The 18,777-nt window shown below is 33.6% G+C and overlaps 1 protein-coding gene across 1 annotated transcript in view; it reads right to left on the bottom strand.

Annotated features, from left to right (window-relative positions):
- The window catches only part of Duox (dual oxidase), a 79,655-nt gene that overhangs the window by 25,922 nt on the left and 34,956 nt on the right, over window positions 1–18,777 (bottom strand). The window contains exon 2 of the mRNA XM_065346201.1: window positions 7,707–7,787. Within this exon, the coding sequence (XP_065202273.1) occupies window positions 7,707–7,787 (81 nt within the window). The remainder of the gene's footprint in view (window positions 1–7,706; window positions 7,788–18,777) is intronic.

Below are 18,777 nucleotides of genomic sequence, written 5' to 3'. Positions count from 1 at the left end.
ATAGATGTTTAGGAAGGTATACATTCTTTTTGGCATTGGTACAATTTTTTTGGATACTCGGGATACGATCGCTAAAAATAAACATTTGACTATTAAATGACGATTTAATCGTAAAATCATAAAACAGGTGTTCATTTCTTGGTAAAATTTATTCGGGGTGTTTCGAATGAATTTTTTATTAATCTTCTAATTCTAATAGGCAAAATTGAATGTCGTAGCTCGAAGATCTGCTCAGATTTTGGATGTACAGTAGCGTGCAAATTATGTAGTTTGGGACAGCAGCAAAATCACAACATTACACCATTTTTCAACAGCTCGCTACAACAATACCGCTAACAATTTTGAAAAAAAAATTACAGGGGGTGAAAGACCTATCCTTTACGAAAATTTTGATGTGTTACAACCAAAAAAATAAGTTTCTAAAAGCTCATAAAAGCTCACTGAAATAAAAATCAGAAAATTTTCAGTCTTTCAGTTTTCCGCATTTACCGGACGAACCTTACGTCCTAGCAAAAATCTGATCTGATGGCATTATGCTGAAAGAGAATTAAATTCTCTACAATTTCGTTTCTAAAAAATTTTCGTAGGACGCTCGGTTTCAAAACTGTACACCTTTAAAGTTTGAGTAAAAAACGTTGCTGCAACTTTTTTTTAGTAAAAAAACTAACTTTTTTAAACTAAAACTTCAAAGACGTGCAGTTTTTAAACAGAGCGTCCTACGCAAATTTCACAGGAACGAAATTGTAGAGAATTTAATTCTCTTTCAGCATAATTCCATCAGATTTTGGCTAGGACGTACGGTTCGTCCGGTAAATGCGAAAAACTACAGTAGCGTGCAAACGTTGGTTTTTCTAGTAAAAAAAATTGCAGCAACAGTTTTTTACTGAAACTTTAAAGGCGTGCAGTTTGGAAACCGAGCGTCCTACGAAAATTTCACAGTATCGAAATTGTAGAGAATTTAATTCTCTTTCAGCATAATGTCATCAGATTTTTGCTAGGACGTACGGTTCGTCCGGTAAATGCGGAAAATTAGTAATTTTTTTTTCAAAATTGTTAGCGGTATTGTTGTAGCGAGCTTTTGAAAAATGGTGTAATGTTGTGATTTTGCTGCTGTCCCAAACTAATTTGCACGCTACTGTAGGCAACATAGGATGATACAACATTTTCAAGGAAAATTTTTGTCAGAACATATATTGAAGAGGATGAAATTTCCTATCGATTAGTATATTTTTCTTCGAGTTTCGTACAGAAATGGCGATTTTTTAAACATGTTTATCGACAGATTTTTTAAAATGTCAACTTTAAATTGAAATTACGCAAAATTTTGAGTGGATACATAGGTACTTTAATATACCAAAATGTTCAGAATTTCATCACCTTTCAAATGGTTTTTTATCGAAAGCGCTAGCAGTTACCGTTCAAAAGTTTCTAAAGCTCAAAGCTTTGAACTTTCACAACTTTTGATCGAAAAGCGCTAGAGCTCTGGGGGAAAAACGAGGTTGTAGAGGAGAAAGAGTAGATCATTTTTCATGTTTCAAACACCTATGTGCTCGATCAAATTTTCGATTTATTAAAGTTCAAAGTTTCAAGGTTGAAATTTTTTTACATTTAAATTAAAATAAATCAAAATTTTGATCCAGCACATAGGTGTTTGAAGAATGAAAAATGATCTACTTTCTTTCCTCTACAAGCTGATTTTTAATTCAAATCTGTAGCATTAACCATTCAAAAATTATTCAAGAAAAACTAAGAAATTGGGCAAGATCCCATAAGACAATCGAGTGGCTATCCTAGATGGGACAATTCACGACAACTCCACCAGAGTGCGTATCTTTGGTGGGGACTTCCCAATCAGGAGGGTTTTTGTAGAATTGTGAGTCAAGATCCAAATTCCATCATTCTATTTTAATTTAACCAATATATACGTACATTTTTTTGATAATTATTAGGGCTAGGATTTTTATGATAATGCTTTTTTTTTGTAGCAACACCCTATACGGCATAAATATATTTTCTTTGCGTTTCATTCCATTCTGAGGCGAATGGTGAAAGTTGATAGTGCTTTTTTTTGCTTTTTTTGGGTGTAAATGCTTTTAAATGCTTATTTTGGGCCAAAAAGGCAGAAATTTTGCTTTTTTGGGGCTTTTTTTCGTTGTTAGCGCTTTTTTTTGGTAAAAAATTGGTAAAATTGAAGAAATTAGTTCCCAAAATACAAAAATTTATCAACTTTTGCACATTTTTGAAAAAAATAAATAATTTTTGAAAAAAGATCAGTTTAAAAAAACAAGGGAGAAAAAACTGAAAAATAAAAGATTCAGTTTTCATTTTTCAATTTTTATTTTATTTCATTTTTTTTCTAATTTTTAGTTTCAGTTTTTTCCTTTTTTTTTCATTTTCTTCTTTTCGTTCATTTTGGTTCATGTTGTACATATATTTAAGGAAGGTATCTTGCTGGGTTTGAAAAAACCTTCATTTTGATATGTATCATGGTCGGATTTGATAGCGCTTTTTTTTGCTTTTTTCTTACATTTTTAATGCTTTTTTATAGCGCTTAAAACGTGTTTGATAACGCTTAAAAATCCTAGCCCTAATAATTATATAAGCACCTATTTATTACCTATTAGAGTTTAAATGCCCTACCTGCTAAGAAATACTTTTACTGAATTAATTCAAGCATAATAATAGTACCTAAGCTATTTTCATTTATTTAAAAAAATAAAAAATAAAATAAATCGTTTATTGTTGTAAGGTATCTAATGATACTTAATTGACCATAGGTAGTTGATAAAAAAAAAATGTTCTCATGCCATCTTTTTTTTGAATATTTTTCCTCTCAAATTTTTGCATTTTTTTGTTTATTACTTACTCAATTTATTTTTGAATTGTCTTTGTAATTTTGAAATTCCCATCTTTGGTCTTTGATTTTCTTAAAATTTCAATAGATGTATTTTTCAAATCTTTTTGCTTTTCCGAAAAAATTGTCAACACAATCATTCTTTTAGTGAACTTCCCGACAAACCATCTCGACTTTCAGTTTGAGGTCGAGTTTTGATCGAGTAGAAATCGGCGGATATTTTTGATCATTTTTTTGACGATTTTGAGAATCGACAAAAAATATACAAATAATCGACTGATAGTTTTCAACAATTTTAAACAAAAAGTAAGATTGATGAAAACTTGATCCCAAATCTTCCTCTATTGGAGTACATTAATTGACAACGATTTCAAGATGAAAATTCAAATCGATTTTAGGTCGATTTCTTGATGAAGACCTAAACTTGACTGCAAATATTTGTTGATTTTTCTTTCTCTATAGACATCAATTACCTATGCATATAAAAGTTGAAGTCAAATATAGGACGATTTTTACCAAGTCATGAAAATGATGTGAAAATTGATTAAAAATTGTTCTAAATTTGTGATATCGTAATCGATGCCTTTTTTTGAATTTCAATGTTGGATCGATTTTTTACCAATTTTTTGCTCAAATTAAAATATGTCAAAAATTGATTCAAAATTGTTGCAAAATGGTAGTAAAATTGATTACTTTTTAAATCATAAGTTGGATCTATTTTTCATCAATTTTTTGTCAAAATGATAAGACTATGAAAACTTGATTTGAAATATCTATCGATTTTGCCTTGAAAATAGACATTAATTTAGCACATAAAAGTTGAAGTTGATTTTAAGCCAATTATCACTTAGAAATGAAAATGGCGTGAAAATTAATTAAAAATTAATGCATATTTGTGCTGTTGTAGTCAATTGTTTTTTTAAGCTTCAAAATTTGAATCAATTTTTCATCGATTTTTTGATAAATTGAAAATAGTCAAAACTTGACACAAAATATTCATCAATTTTTTCCTTAAAAATATAAAATTTTTTCTGCTTATTGAAGTTGGAGTTGATTTTGACTCATTTTTGCTGAGAAATGAAAATAGTATGAAAATCGCTTCAAAATTTTATGATTCCAAAATTGATAAAAAATAGACATCAATTATTCATCACTGACATCAATTTACTACTCACAGATAAAGTGTGTAGCAAAAACTATAAGTAGTTTTTCAAAAAACTTCAATGTTGGAGAAAAGAAGTGTTATAACATTTCGCTCTCAGGGGTCATCTAGATCCAATTTTTGAGTCGAAAAAGAGTCGAGGTGCAGGGATTTTCCCCATCAAATCATTTTAAATATCAATTCACAATATAATATTATGTATTTGCATTAATATGCACTAGAATATGAAGAGCAATTTTCTGAAGATTTAAGGTCGTTTTTCATAAGCTCGACACAAAATTGATCAGAAAAATGTGTCGATAGAATGTACTCAAAACCATCGACACAGATATTGAGTCAATTTTGCATCAAATCACAAAAAAGTGTTGAAAAATCAACTGAAAAACTACACACACTCTTCAAATTATCGACACAAAATATGTGGCGATGCTCAATATGAAATATGCTTGATGGTAAATTTGGGTCAATTTTATACCGATAATGTTCGAGAATAGGTCGATTTTATGCCGAAAAAACTGATGAAAAGGAAACAAATTGGGCCAAACTCAACTCAAAATTTGAGTCAACTCGACCCTTTTTTTTCTCGATATTGTGTCGAGGTGGTTTGTCGGGTTATCGCCTTAAATTTTAATATTTCAAAAATTATTAGACATGCGAATTAGGTCTTTATCAATTGGATTTGGACTCCTGGGATACGAAAAAGGATTTTGTGATTGGTCCTGTACCTATAAGTCTCATTTTTTCTTTATTCTAGGGAAGCTCAAGCTAATAATAAAGGTAGCATTATGACCTTTTCAAATGGCAGTTTTCAACACTAGATCAGCATTTTTTGAGAAAAGTCATGGTGCAGATTTTTTGGGACAGCTCGTGAGTATGAAATTTGAAAATTCAGAATTATTGTATTCAAGTCCTCATCTTCATCTTCTTCATCTTCTTCATCATTATATCATCATCGAGAGCACAATTTTATTAAAAGCAATTTTCCTGTTTTCCCGCACTCGAAAATTATCTAAACCAAGCAGGATTTCTGTACCACACTGTATCAGTGAGTACCAGTAAACCCAACTTTTGTGGTTACATAACATCATCGTACGTACTACGTAGCTGTTGCTCTAGCTACCGGAGTCCTAAGTTTGAATTAATTCACCGTCGATCAAAATCATTAATGAAATCAGTTCTCAAGGAGATAACACCGACGAATTGTAATTTTACGCAGCATGAAAAGCTCCAGCACGGTGCAGAGCGCAGGGCGCAGGCCTACCTTAAATATCAGGTACAGGTACATATACCTACTTATGGAATGCGGCTGTTCAACACACGTATATTACGTGCAAAGAGAGATGATCAACCCGAAAAATCCTTGACAAATAAACCGTTTTAAAAAATAATCTATTTTTACATAATATCGACAGGTATCTACAGGTAATTATATCGACAACTCTGATACTCGTATATCTACTCGTACTACGCGATGAAGCGGATAATAATTATCAATATTTTAAATTAATATATTAATTTCCGTGGGAGGGTGCATTAAATCTTCGTAGGTAAGCAGTATTCCTCCTTGAACCTACGGTGGTTATTATTTCATTTTTTCGTATACCTATATAGCGTGTTTAAGAGTAATTAGTTTTACATTTTAATAATTTGTTTGAGGATATTCGACGTATATTAGCCTATGGATCCTTAAAGATATGGCCGTTATTGTTCTATGTAGGTATAATCTTGAGATCGACGGTCGCATTTGGTAAAATGTCAAGATCTAGATCCTCCTACCAGAGGTGCACGAATTTTATATAACGAACGTCGTCGTCGCTCGCCACCTTGAATTTGTACTGAGAAAGGGTGATGAAATCGTCGATATATTTTTGTAAATTATTCCTGCAGCGTTATAAACTAGGACGAGGGTTTTGTGATATGATTTAGAAAATTATGTGACCGATTTGAATTCAGCGATACCTATATACACCTATCCTATACTGCAAAGAATCACGAATAAGGTAGTTGATAGGGACGAAACCAAAGGGGACAGGGGGCCGCAAAAACGACCAGATAACAAAATCATGAAAAATAGGGGGCTGACCCATCCTTTTACTTCTCCTGTGGGGTTTAACGAATGTCTCCCGTACTTGAAAATTTACATAAAAGTATTGTTTTTTTACTTCTTGAAATACAAATTTTCAATTTTCAGTTCCAAAATAGAAATTTCTAAAAAAAAAACATAATATTTCAAATTCTAAAATTTTGAAGCCAAAAATTATTAGACTAAACCCTCTCTTGAAAAACACAGAAAATGCAGCTTTTTTACCTCTCGAGATAGGAATTTTCTAACCTTTTGCCCTCACTTCACTCAAGCCTTTTTGATCTTCTGCCTCACAATTACAATTTCCACAACAAAATAAATTCTAATTCAAAAATTTTGAAGCTAAACAGAAAAGACCTAACTTCTCACATAAAAAATGTACTTTTTTAATTTTATGTTTAAATTTTCAATCTTTTGCCCTTGTTTTGCTTGAATCTCAATTCGTTCGTCTTTTTCAAAGTTGAAAACTAAAAATTAAAAATATTTTACATTGCCTTTAAGCTCATAAAGAATCCCCTTGAAAAACTACTTCGGTTCATCCCTGAATTGAGTGGGGGGAGGGGAGATAAGTACGTGATTTTGATTCCCCACATCATCATTTTCACAATTTTGACAATTCCAATTCTAAATTTTCAGAGATTTATGACTACATTTAGTTAGGTTAGGTTGACGAGCTATTTTTTTCCTATTGTATAGTAATTATTTCTTGTTTGAATTTTGGCATTCCTACCTTTTCATGTTTGGTTAAATCAAGTGAACGAAACTTTATTTTTAATTTTTTTTTGGCAGTTTTGCATTTTTTTCATGATTATTGATTACTATTTAATAAAAATACAACTTTATCCTACTGATGAAAACCATTTTAACCATTTTCAAAAACCTGAAACAAAAATTTTAAAATTTTTCAAAAATATGAATTTTTTGAACACCCTGTACCTCACATAAACAATCAGTCATCGACAACTCCAAAATTGAAAAAAATAAATAAACCACATCGTCGCATACGTAATCAAGTCGGCAGTTTGAACACACAGCGAACAATTTTATTGCAATTTTTTTCATTCCAATATGTTTTTTCTATACTCGTCAAAAAAAATGTAATATGTAATATGTAGGTAATAATAAGGCAAGGCGAACTACTGCTTCGGTATACATTAAAAAAACACCGATCGTAGGTACATAATTGATTGAAAAATAATAGTCCAATTAGACGGTATAATTACGATAGTCTATATACTATGTCGATTTTATTGATTTTTATTTTATTGCTCGTATTATTGATAATAATTGATGTACTTGGCAGACGTAATAATTAATGGGTTAAAAAAGTACCTGGCATCGGTATGTCTATTGTCTACCTTTACGAATAGGTAAGGTACCCAAGTTTACATACGTAGACGTACATACACTTACGTATGTTAACAGATGAACATTGAACAAATCGCGATATTTTTTTTCATTTCTTTTATGATCGATGTACGTATTATGTCTTATTAAGGTATTTATACGTATACCTATACATGTAATGTTTATAATTGCACTTTTATTATTAACTACACATAATAATATAATAACTTATAATATAGGTAGTCGATTCAATTACTTACCAACGGTACCCCAATCCGGATGTGCTAAGTTATTAAACCAACCGTCATATCGTTGTTTCTCGGTGAAAGCATATCGTTTGCCTGTACACAAAATGAACACACAATTCGAAGTTAGATTCAGGGTATTCGTATTGTAATGATTTACATATGTAGTGTACTACGTTCATAGTTATAATAATAATAATAATATCATTATGCAATTAGTAGGTAAATAAGTAGGTATCCATTTGAACACCTTGCTAACGCCGGTTGCCAGCGCCATCGCACACTCTTGTCTTTTGCCAGAGTAGGTATTTGTCGCGATTATTTATGCGAAAATCTAGGTATACAGCTCTGCTTCAGTGACATCGTGATTGAAAATATACATAGACGTATAATCGATGTTTAGCTAGGTGTTCATATTATGCATAATATGTAATGATAAAGACATAGGTATAGGTATAGGTAAGCTTCACATTGTGTTTATGGGGAATCCTTCTATCTATGGTATTTCTAATAATGGAGCCTACAATGTATCGAGTTTGAATTCGTATACGTACAATCTATTTGTAAGAGTATATACTCGTTGACAAGTTAACATCAATCACAAAGTATGAATATCGAAGAAAACCTTGGCGCCGTGTAGGCTGAGGAATTCCCTGCGACGTGCGCGGAACTGGCTCGGCGAAAATCCGCCTAAATGTCAATGATACATCTTTGGAGGATAAATGTTTCTGAATGAGTGATAAAAACTTATTCCCGGCAGGAAAACCCACACAGATAAAAAGAAGAAAAATACCGAAGAGTAGGAATTTTTATCGTATGGAATAATGAAGTGGTACACAGTTTAGTAAATGGTTGTGATGTATTTATAGGGATCGTGATCTATTGAATTGAATAGATATACTTATTTACGAATTTACGAGTGTATAGGTACCTAACTACCTATCTATGTTGGTATTAATTTAATATTCTTTGAAGAAAAAATGTTTTGTCACGTTCGTCATTAAAATAATACTTATTTTGAATTGTAGGTATTTGAGACGATTTGTTTTTGTTTATGCCCAAATTAAAGAATACATTCAATAAAAGAACAATTTTATGAATTTTTTTTACTGCGCCTTCAAAACTATTGCTATATCCTTTTTGAAATAAAATCACACTTTGAAAAAATTTGTACGTTGTATCCAAAAACACAGTTTTCAATTTTTTTTGTAAGCAATTGTTCAAGTAAGTATTTTTGGAGTTTTTTAATGGCAAAAGAACTCTTTAAGTATTTGAAATCTTTGAACAAAAATTATGTTCTGCATTCAAATCACAGCACGTGCAACAATTGTCGACGTGGACATTTACATCAACTACATTTTTTCCAACATCATAATGATGGAAAAGTGACCAATAAGTTATTTAATAGGAATCTTCTGTCTGTATAAAGAAGCCTGGTTAATGAAAATTTTCAAAATTTTCTCATTATTTCTGACACTTCGACATGCCATCTCAACATGTCTATGTCAACCAATTTTTCAGAATTAAAATTTCTGTTTTAGTGTTTGAAAGTTCAGCAAACATTTAAAAATATTATCTTAAATAAAGAGAGAAACAAATTTTTAATAACATTGATACAATTATTCACTTTTCTATAATTTGGAGTTGTCGATGTTATGTCAATGTGAAAAGTCAATCATCCACAAACACAATATCAACACCAAGATCGACCAAAGTTTCAAAGATTTCTCAAATTTGAAAAATTACATTGATATGGTGGATGTATTTGTTGATGTCAAATTTCACATCAACATTAACATCAACACATTGTCGACATGAAAATGTATCAGTTTAGTACTCTTAGATAAGTTATTGCACCTTTCAATATAAAGGGTTTAATGTTCAGCTACTGAATTGTATGGACTTTCTGTCTGTACTTCTCGGAGGTGGCCTCTGCGTCGATGCTGCTTTCAGCACAAGCAATGGCCACCTAAGAGTGTAACAGAAACTCATTTTTGGAAAAATATTTTCAATTTTGAAACTAAAATTTTACATTTAGCGTAACTGGAGGTCGATGTAAATTTTGATGCCAATGTCGATCAATCCACATCCGTCACATTTGGATGCCACATGTGGATGTAAATTTTGACCCTGTGTTGAGCCAATTGTCAACATAAATGCTGATCAACACTGGTCGACAATTACATCAACAATTGGCTCGACACAGAGTCAAAATTGACATTGACATGTGGCATCCAAAAGTGACGGATGTGGATGGGTCAACATTTACATCAAAATTAACATGGTCATTGTTGTACAGGAGTAAGTTGGTACAATCATGTTCTCCATTTTTGTTGTTTTCAACATTTTTTTGAGATTTTTAGTTTCTTAAATATTTTTGTATATTAGGTACCAAGAATTATAGTTTGAGTTTCCAATTTTTTTTTACAAAATTACTGTATTTTTTAAATTGTTTGCAATTTTTAATTTCTGTAGTTTTAAAAAAATCTTATTTTTTACTTTTTTCAAAACCATTTGTGATTTTTATCTATTTTTTCAGATTTTTGAAATTCTTTGATTTTTTCATTTGGTTGTTCTTGTATTTTTCATTTTATTTTGTTTTGTTTGTTGTTCTGGTTTTGAATTTTTGTTCTTTACTTATTTCGTTTTTTAGTTACTATTCTTTGTTTTTTTGCTTTTTTTACTCTTATTTCAATTTTTTTTTGTTTTTATACTCTTGCTTTTCTTTTTTTTTCATTTTTTTATTTTAATGTTTTTTTATTTTTTTTATTTATCTACCATTTTTTTGTTTGTTTCTACTTTTTTGACTCTTTTGTCTTTTTTCAACTTTTTTTTTAATTTTTTTATTTTTATGTTTTTTTTTTGCTAATAAAAGCAAAGACAAAGATCATGATTGTGAATTGGCCTGAGAACAACTCACCTGAAATATAGGAAATTGAGGGCATCAAAGTTGTGAGTCAGTTTGTATTCCTGGGATCCATTGTGGATAACAAAGGAGGTAGTGAAGCCGAGATAAGAAGCAGAGTGCAGATCACAAGAAGCGCCATGTCTCGTCTAAAGAAGATATGGTCAGACACAGCAGTGAGCAAGACTCTGAAGATAAGGCTGGTAAACTCTCTGGTTTTCTCAGTGTTTCTCTACACTTCGGAAACAAGAGGGTGCGGACACTCCCCCACAAGATGGATCTTTTATGCACTTACAAATCTCCCAGTACATTCATTTCGTAAGACCTCTATAACTCAAATGCTCTCAAAATCTAACCTGCATAACTTGAAACACTGATTACCTCGAAAACCTCTATGAACCATTTGAATGACCATTCACCATGGATTTCGAGTTATCAAGAGCATACTGTACTTAAGGGTAAGGGCACCAATATTATTATGGACCAGTACCCATTCTTATCAGTAATTAGCGCAATCTGTCAGGAAAAAAATGTTTTCCTATGTATTTCTCACCAAAAAAAGGAATGAGACAAAAATTACAACTGTAAAGTCAAAACTTTATGGGAAATTTACAAAAAACTGTTTTGAGACACTGAAATTTTTTAATGTGTTTTCAACGGTTATTAAAATATATAAGTATGTGGTGTAATTTTCTAAATGTTGACGTTTATAATATCAAAAAAGGACTTAGTTTCTGCTGGAGTGATCAGTTTTTGCTAAAAATGAGGGTATGAACAGAAATTTTTGGTGCAAAGTTTTTTTTAATGGGGTGTGCTAATATGGACCACCTGTGATATTCATTTTTTTACTCATTTTCATCATTTCTTACAGCCACTGAAAAGGGAAATGCTTGAAATACTTTTTTTTTGTTCATTTCTGTAGATAAATATGATGTTTTGAAACATAAAAATATGTTTATTTTGAAATTCTTCAGGCGTGGTCCGTATTAGGCGTCCAAAATTTTGAACTGTCATTTTGACACTCCTCATTCAACAATTTAAAAAAAAATATTCAAAATTAACCTGCACTGCCTAGAATACTTTTTTTGTTCATTTCTACAAATAAATGTGACTTTTAAAAAATGTGAAAGTATGTTTATTTTAAAACTTTATAGGTAGTCCATATTAGGCGTCCAAAATTTCAAACTGTCATTTTGACACTCGTCACTCAACAATCACCCCTGAAGTTTTGTACAGTGTTATATTGGAAGGATGGAACTTCATTTTAAGCCTTTGTGGAGGTTTCTACCCCTATAGTTTTCAAGTGGCAATCCTCCAGAAAAAAGTGATCCATATTTGGTGCCTCTACCCTTACCTAATATAGAAAACAAGCTTTAATTTGACATTTTGACGACAGCATCTGTCAATTCCAATGGTACATACGATTAGGTCTGACCCAGTCTGAACAGACTAGCTCTGAAACGGATCAAAATTTTGATCTGACCAAGTTTTAGTTGAGGTCAATTTGGTTCCATAGCACGTCCAGACTTGATCAGATCCAATCATTCTCCAGTTCATCTAAAATTTGCCCAATATGTACTCAATCAAAAATTGAAGAAGCAACTGATTGAATTCTTAGTTTATTTATCTACTACAAAAAATTTTCAAGTATGAACGCTGAGTATCTAACCTACATATAATTCTTTATTCTGAACAAAAAAATTTTTGTGCAAAAATGACCTATTTTTGTCCAAACTAGAAGAACTTACAGTCGATAAAAAGTAACATTTTTGAAATTGTAATTGTCGATTCACTTGAAAATTCAAGCATTTATAGTTCCTTCTATTTCAAAGATGGACCATTTTGGCAATTTTCAAACATTGAATTAAAATCAGCTGGTCAATTGAAAATTTTCGTATCATTGTTCCGGACTTTAATTTGGTTATCAAATAAACAGAAGAACTGATGTGTAAATTCCATGTTATACCTATATGTAGGTACCTAAAATACACAGACAAAGTTTAACCCTACGTGGGTATTTTATGGAAAATAACGCAAAGGGTACCAGGTGGTGAATTTCACCACCAAATAAAAAACACTGGCAAAATTAATTTGAGATGGGTGGCATAGCTGTTGCTGGTATAGATGTGTACCTCGGACCTTACTGAACACAACGCGCCACCTACAAGTCCCCTCCTTTCATTATATTTAGAAAAATTACTGTTTTTCGAATATAAAAAAAATCGAATCGAAAAATTTCACCTTAAGGAGGTGTTTTTCCCTGATCGTTTCAATGAAAATCAATACGAAGAAGACACCTTAAGGTGAATTCTTGTGTTTTCTATAAATTTAAGTATCCAATATTTTAAAAAATAAATAAAAAAACGTAATAGGTTCATGTAGGCAACCGCACATGCATCCATGCGTAGTCCGATAGTCGAGCTACTAAGCGCCCCAGTCGTTGAACCAAACAACAACATTGCTCTGCCCACCTGAACAAAAACCGGTATTGGTGGTGAATTTCACCACCTGGTACCCATAGAGGGTTAAATCCGATTAGCAGTCGTCACGCCTGGTCAATCCGCCTCCAACATGACACCCGGAGCCGGATACCAAATACAACCCTTGGAAAGCCCAACCTAACCATACAATATGACGATGCAGAAGCAGATCTCATACAACTTGTCTCTAAGAGAATACGGATCACTCTAGTACAATATGTCCACTATAATGCAAAATAAAAGCATTCACACTGGCACATTCTTTACAGGTCACGCGAATACCTTGAGATGCGTCTCCACTGTAATCCTGGGCGCGTTACATTACAAATGTATGTCGCTTTGGCTACACTATGAAAAACGCCGCACCGTCCAAATGGTAATTCGTGATCTAAAGATCGTGCCTATGTACAAGTTGTGTACAACTTTGAGCGCATCGTCGTAATTAAAACGTACCATATCGTGATGCCCAAGTAACAAGAACAAAAAAAAGTATAGAAAGAAAAAAGTCATTCATACATGCCACAATAGTAGGTATACAATCGCGTATACAGCCGAGACTTCATTTTTCAAAACTTACGCAATTTTGCGAGTTGCGACCGACGACGGTGAACGGTCGAGCATTCGGACAAAAGCAATTAGTGATGTTGGATTCATATACCGCGAGACACCGCACGAATCCTTAACTAGATCACCTTTTGTACTACGTCTCGTCTGAGCAAGGTTGCTCTCTCCCTCCGAATTCAAAATTCACTACACTCGTGCTCATTGCTGCACTGCAATTGCAAGTCCAGTGTCCGGTCGAACAATTACACCAATTACAATATGTACCTTATACTCGTAGTCGTATCTTGGATACGTGGGGCGAAAGCCATAGGCAAAATATGACCAGACTATCCAGGGGCTAGACTAGAGCGGAAACCTATAGCTACCTAAAAGTGGTTTCATAACTTGTACACATGATGTATAGCCTTGCATTAATCAGTCTCATAGTCATAGAAGTATGATCGAATTATTTGCCTTTTTTTTCGCCATTTGCCCTCCCTGTGATCCAGTCGACGAAATTTTCATGACGGGGTTTCGCTCTGAAACTATCAAACTTGGAGAAATCACCATCAAGGTTGTTTTGTTCGAACCGATAGACAAGTTGAAGGCTACTTCCGTAGTCCGCGTACCGCACTCTCACTTTTTTTCTCCGTATTCTTTCTTTTATGTTTTGGATAAATTGCCGCCCCTTTTTTTTCTTCCAAGTACCGCTTTGACATAATCGTGCGGGTAATTACGAAGATATGATCTGATTAAAGATCGATACCAGACGAATTGACTTTGAGAATATTATGTTCCAGCTTGATATTAATCTGTTTATACCAAAGCTTGCTCTTGATGTGTTTATCTAGGTTCGGGGTGAACGCCATAGATGCGTGATTACCTTCCCAATTCTTTTTTAAAATTCACTTCATTTCATTTTCTATTGCCAAAAAATCGAAAAAATTGAATCTTTCCCTCTGTACAAATTTCTTGCGAGAAAACTAGGTATAGGTACCTACTCCTCAATGAACGTAAAACCCTGCAGAATTCTCAAGTTTTTAATACTTATTAGGGGTATAGGTACTCAGTTGGTACAACTTATACATCTTCAATGGGATGTTAGGCCGGTACTGGATGTTTTATAATCGTCGTTGATGTATTATCTTGGACGATTACATCGATTAATTGGTCTTTCATGACTTCACACGCCCGAATAACGTGTACTTTGTTACGAAAAAATAATACAGCTAATATTATCAATTAGACCTATGTACTATACACAGACTAGGTAGAGGTACTATAAAGCTTGTACTTGTGCATGCAAGATGGATCTCATAATGGCTGTGCCACGATTTCCATTAAAACCAACCCATTTAAGGCGAAAGTAGACACTATAGATATATGTGCTGTGCCGAATATGATAATGGCGAGCACTATACTGTCATTTGGTAAAATTCAGCTAAGTATTCTGCAGAAGGTTCCGACTGTTCCGGTGGGATATCCGCCGTTATTTTCGAGTAGTCGTGCACAAATATCGGAATACCTGTGACCCTTGTTTCATTAAGATAAGAAAGCATCCTAATAAAAGCCTCATGATTTATTAATTCAAAATCGTTTATACCAGCGAATGATGCTGGTGACATTACTTACATAGGGTGTAGGGGTGTGATGGAATGATTTCCAGCTTCATTTGGAAGTATTAAATTTAAAAATGTTGAAAAATTTAATTCAAGTTCATGATACTTTCTCAGCTACCTATTTTCAAAGTCGTTCTAGCATCAGTTCAAGAATTAAAGAATGGTAATTATACTTTTCTAAAAAAAAAAAAAATACTTGAGTTTTTTCGGTATCTAGCTATAAGTAATATTTTATTTGAAAATTTGATTTCCATCAAAAAATTGTCTCCAATGTTTTTTTTCAGTAAAAAAACTTATTGAAATTTTTCACTTTCTTTGAAATTTTTCGCTTGCATTGAAATTTTTCACTTTCTTTGAAATTTTTCACCCTTTTGTATGTTGAAGAAAATTTGGCCATTAACAAGGGAACCTCTTAAGGTGTCCGCCTCCGATTTGAACGGGACCGCGATTTTTGAGAAGAGCCTGGTCTGAAACCCCCCAAAACCAAATTTTCAGCTGCCCAGCTTCATTTTTGATTTTCAAAATTGACATGTTTTTGGTGATTTATGTTTTTTTTTTCAAGTACGTACTTGATCAGTAAAAATGATCAAAAGTAAAGTCCTAAAACTGATAATAATTCCCCAAACCCAAATTTCACCATTTCCAGCAATTCTGGAGCCTCCAGCGTGATTTTCCAATTTCTCCCGAACTTTGAACATGCTCCAGAAGGCGCGGCGCGGCGTGAATATGAAGTTGGGTGGATAAAAATCGAGTTGTGTGTTATATACTCGACCTGTTTAAGGAGTTTATCCACATTTGAGCTGATTCCGGATGGGACACCTCAAGAGTGGGGTTTTGACCAAATTTTTACAAAAATTTCCCATGTGCGAAGAAATTTTAGAAATTTTTTCAAACCGCTGTATTTCGTCCAGAACTTACTTCCCGAGGGCGAATTTCATCATTTCCAGTCATTCTGGAGCCTCCAGCGCAATTGTAGGTATCTATAATGAAACACGACAAATTCAGAAAATCGCGCTGGAGGCTTCAAAGACAAAACAGCAAAATTTGGACGGGGGCCCAACTTCATTTTCACGCCTTCTGGAGCAAATTCAAAATTCTGGAGAAATTGAAAATCGCGCTGGAGTCTCCAGAATGGCTGGAAATGGCGAAATTCGCCCTGAGAGGGGGAGGGGTGTCAGATTCTGGACAAAATACAGCGATCCGCGCAGTTTCGAAAATTTCCTCCCAAACGGGAAACGTTGATTTTTTTGGGTAGATATTTTTTGGTCATTCCATATTGTCAACTCAAATAAAAAAAGGCCATTTTGAAAGTCATGTCTTTTGATTTCGCTAAATTTTTTTAAAAATATCTACCCACCCAGTAAGTAAGAAAGCCGCAATCAGTTTGGTCCCAGCCCCCTCAGGGGGCGGGTGGGGGGCTTCCATTATTTTCACATGGTCTCGAGGTACTCAACTTCAGCAGCCCATTTCTCCAAAACTATGATACTTTGATCAAAACTGATTTCACAGTTCGAAAGGGCATTGAATTTTAAACTTTTTAAGTATTTTGAAATTTTCAAAAGTTGAAAGTTGAACTTTCAATTTGAAAGTTCAAATTTCAAAATGGCACTGTAAGTGGGAGCTACCATTTAAAATTTTGAAAAAATTTCCATAGATGTACATTTTGATACTTTTTTGAAATATTTAGGTTTCGAGATGGGACTCGTAGCCGGAGGGGGAGCATCCCCCCCAATTTTGGGTGAAACTTTCAAAAGAAAATCTGGGGCATGTGAAATACCGAATTGTATGTTTTCGGCAACGCTGAACACGAATATGACGTTAGATTTTTGATAGGACCTCATCCACGGCCCCCAGCACCTCTCCCAAGGGGGTAAAAGTTCAAAAAAGTGTTTTGTTCGTGCGACACATGACACATGGAATAATATGTTTTTGGTGACGCTGAACACGAATATGACGTCAGATCTTTGATTGGACCTCATCCACGGCTCCCAACAATTTTTTTGGACTTTTACCTATTGGGGGAGGTTCTGGAGGCCATGGGCAAGGTCGATTTAAAAAAACTATGGCTATATTCGTGTTCAGCGATATCGAAAACATACTATTTCATGTGTCACACGAATGTTACCATTTTTTTTGGGGGGGACCCCCTTTGGGAAGGTGCAGAGGGCCGTGGACGAGTCCTATCAACAATCTAACGTCATATTCGTGTTCAGCGTTGCCGAAAACATACAATTCGATATATCACATGCCCCAGATTTTCTTTTGAAAGTTTCACCCAAAATTGGGGGTGAGGGTGCTCCCCTTTCGTCTACGAGTCCCATCTCGAAACCTAAATATTTCAAAAAAGTATCAAAATGTACATCTATGGAAATTTTTTCAAAATTTTAAATGGTAGCTCCCACTTACAGTGCCATTTTGAAATTTGGACTTTCAAATTGAAAGTTCAACTTTCAACTTTTGAAAATTTCAAAATACTTAAAAAGTTCAAAATTCAATGCCCTTTTGAACTGTGAAATCAGTTTTGATCAAAGTATCATAGTTTAGGAGAAATGGGCTGCTGAAGTTGAGTACCTCGGGACAATGTGAAAATAATGGAAGCCCCCCCACCCGCCCCCTGAAGGGGTTGGGACCAAACTGATTGCGGCTTTCTTACTTACTGGGTGGGTAGATATTGTAAAAAAAAAATTTGAGCGAAATCGAAGGATATGACCCAAAAACGTTGGTTGAGTTGACATGGAATGACCATAAAAAAATTTGGTCAAAAAACCACTCTTGAGGTATCCCTCCCAAAATCAGCAAACATGCGGGTAAACTCGTTAAACAGGTCGAATATAACACACAACTCGATTTTTAGCTGCCCAACTTCATATTCACGCCTTCTGGAGCATATTCAAAATTCTGAAGAATTTGAGAATTCACGCTGGAGGCTCCAGAATGGCTGGAAATCGTGAAATTTGGATTTTGGGGAATTAATATCAGTTAGGATTTATTTTGATCATTTTTACTGATCAAGTACGTACTTAAAAAAAAAAAAAAAAACGTACGAGTAAATCACCCAAAACTGTCAATTTTGAATTTTCAAAAGTTCGCCAAAAATCAAAAAATGGACACCTCAAGAGGTTCCCTAGTGAGTAATTTAGACAATCTGTAATGGTGCACACAACCTCCTGTTGAGGAGAAGCAACACTATGACGACGACACCTCGAATCAAATTGTCTTGTCATGACAGGAATTGTTATAACACACTATCTTGCAATTGTAAGTAAGGTACTTTATGAAACATTTTTCGACTTCATGAAAGCGATAAATTTCTGAACTGAAACATAACTAAATTGCCATTATAAAGCTTCCTTACGTAACCTGCGAATAAATTTCACCACCAGTGATTGATGGGTTTCAAGAATGGAAATTTTTTCCACATCTGCAGTTCAATACCACATCAACTGTCGTTGTGCTGTTGCAGTATGTGTTCTAATGGAAAACAACTGCATGAAAAAAGAAAAGCATTAAGTATGTAGTTTTAGGCTGAATACAAAGCA

The sequence above is a fragment of the Planococcus citri genome, chromosome 1, assembly GCF_950023065.1.
Source record: "Planococcus citri chromosome 1, ihPlaCitr1.1, whole genome shotgun sequence".
NCBI lineage: Eukaryota > Metazoa > Arthropoda > Insecta > Hemiptera > Pseudococcidae > Planococcus > Planococcus citri.
The sequence above is the reverse complement of the archived record's forward strand: the minus strand, read 5'-3'. Positions and strand labels throughout refer to the sequence as shown.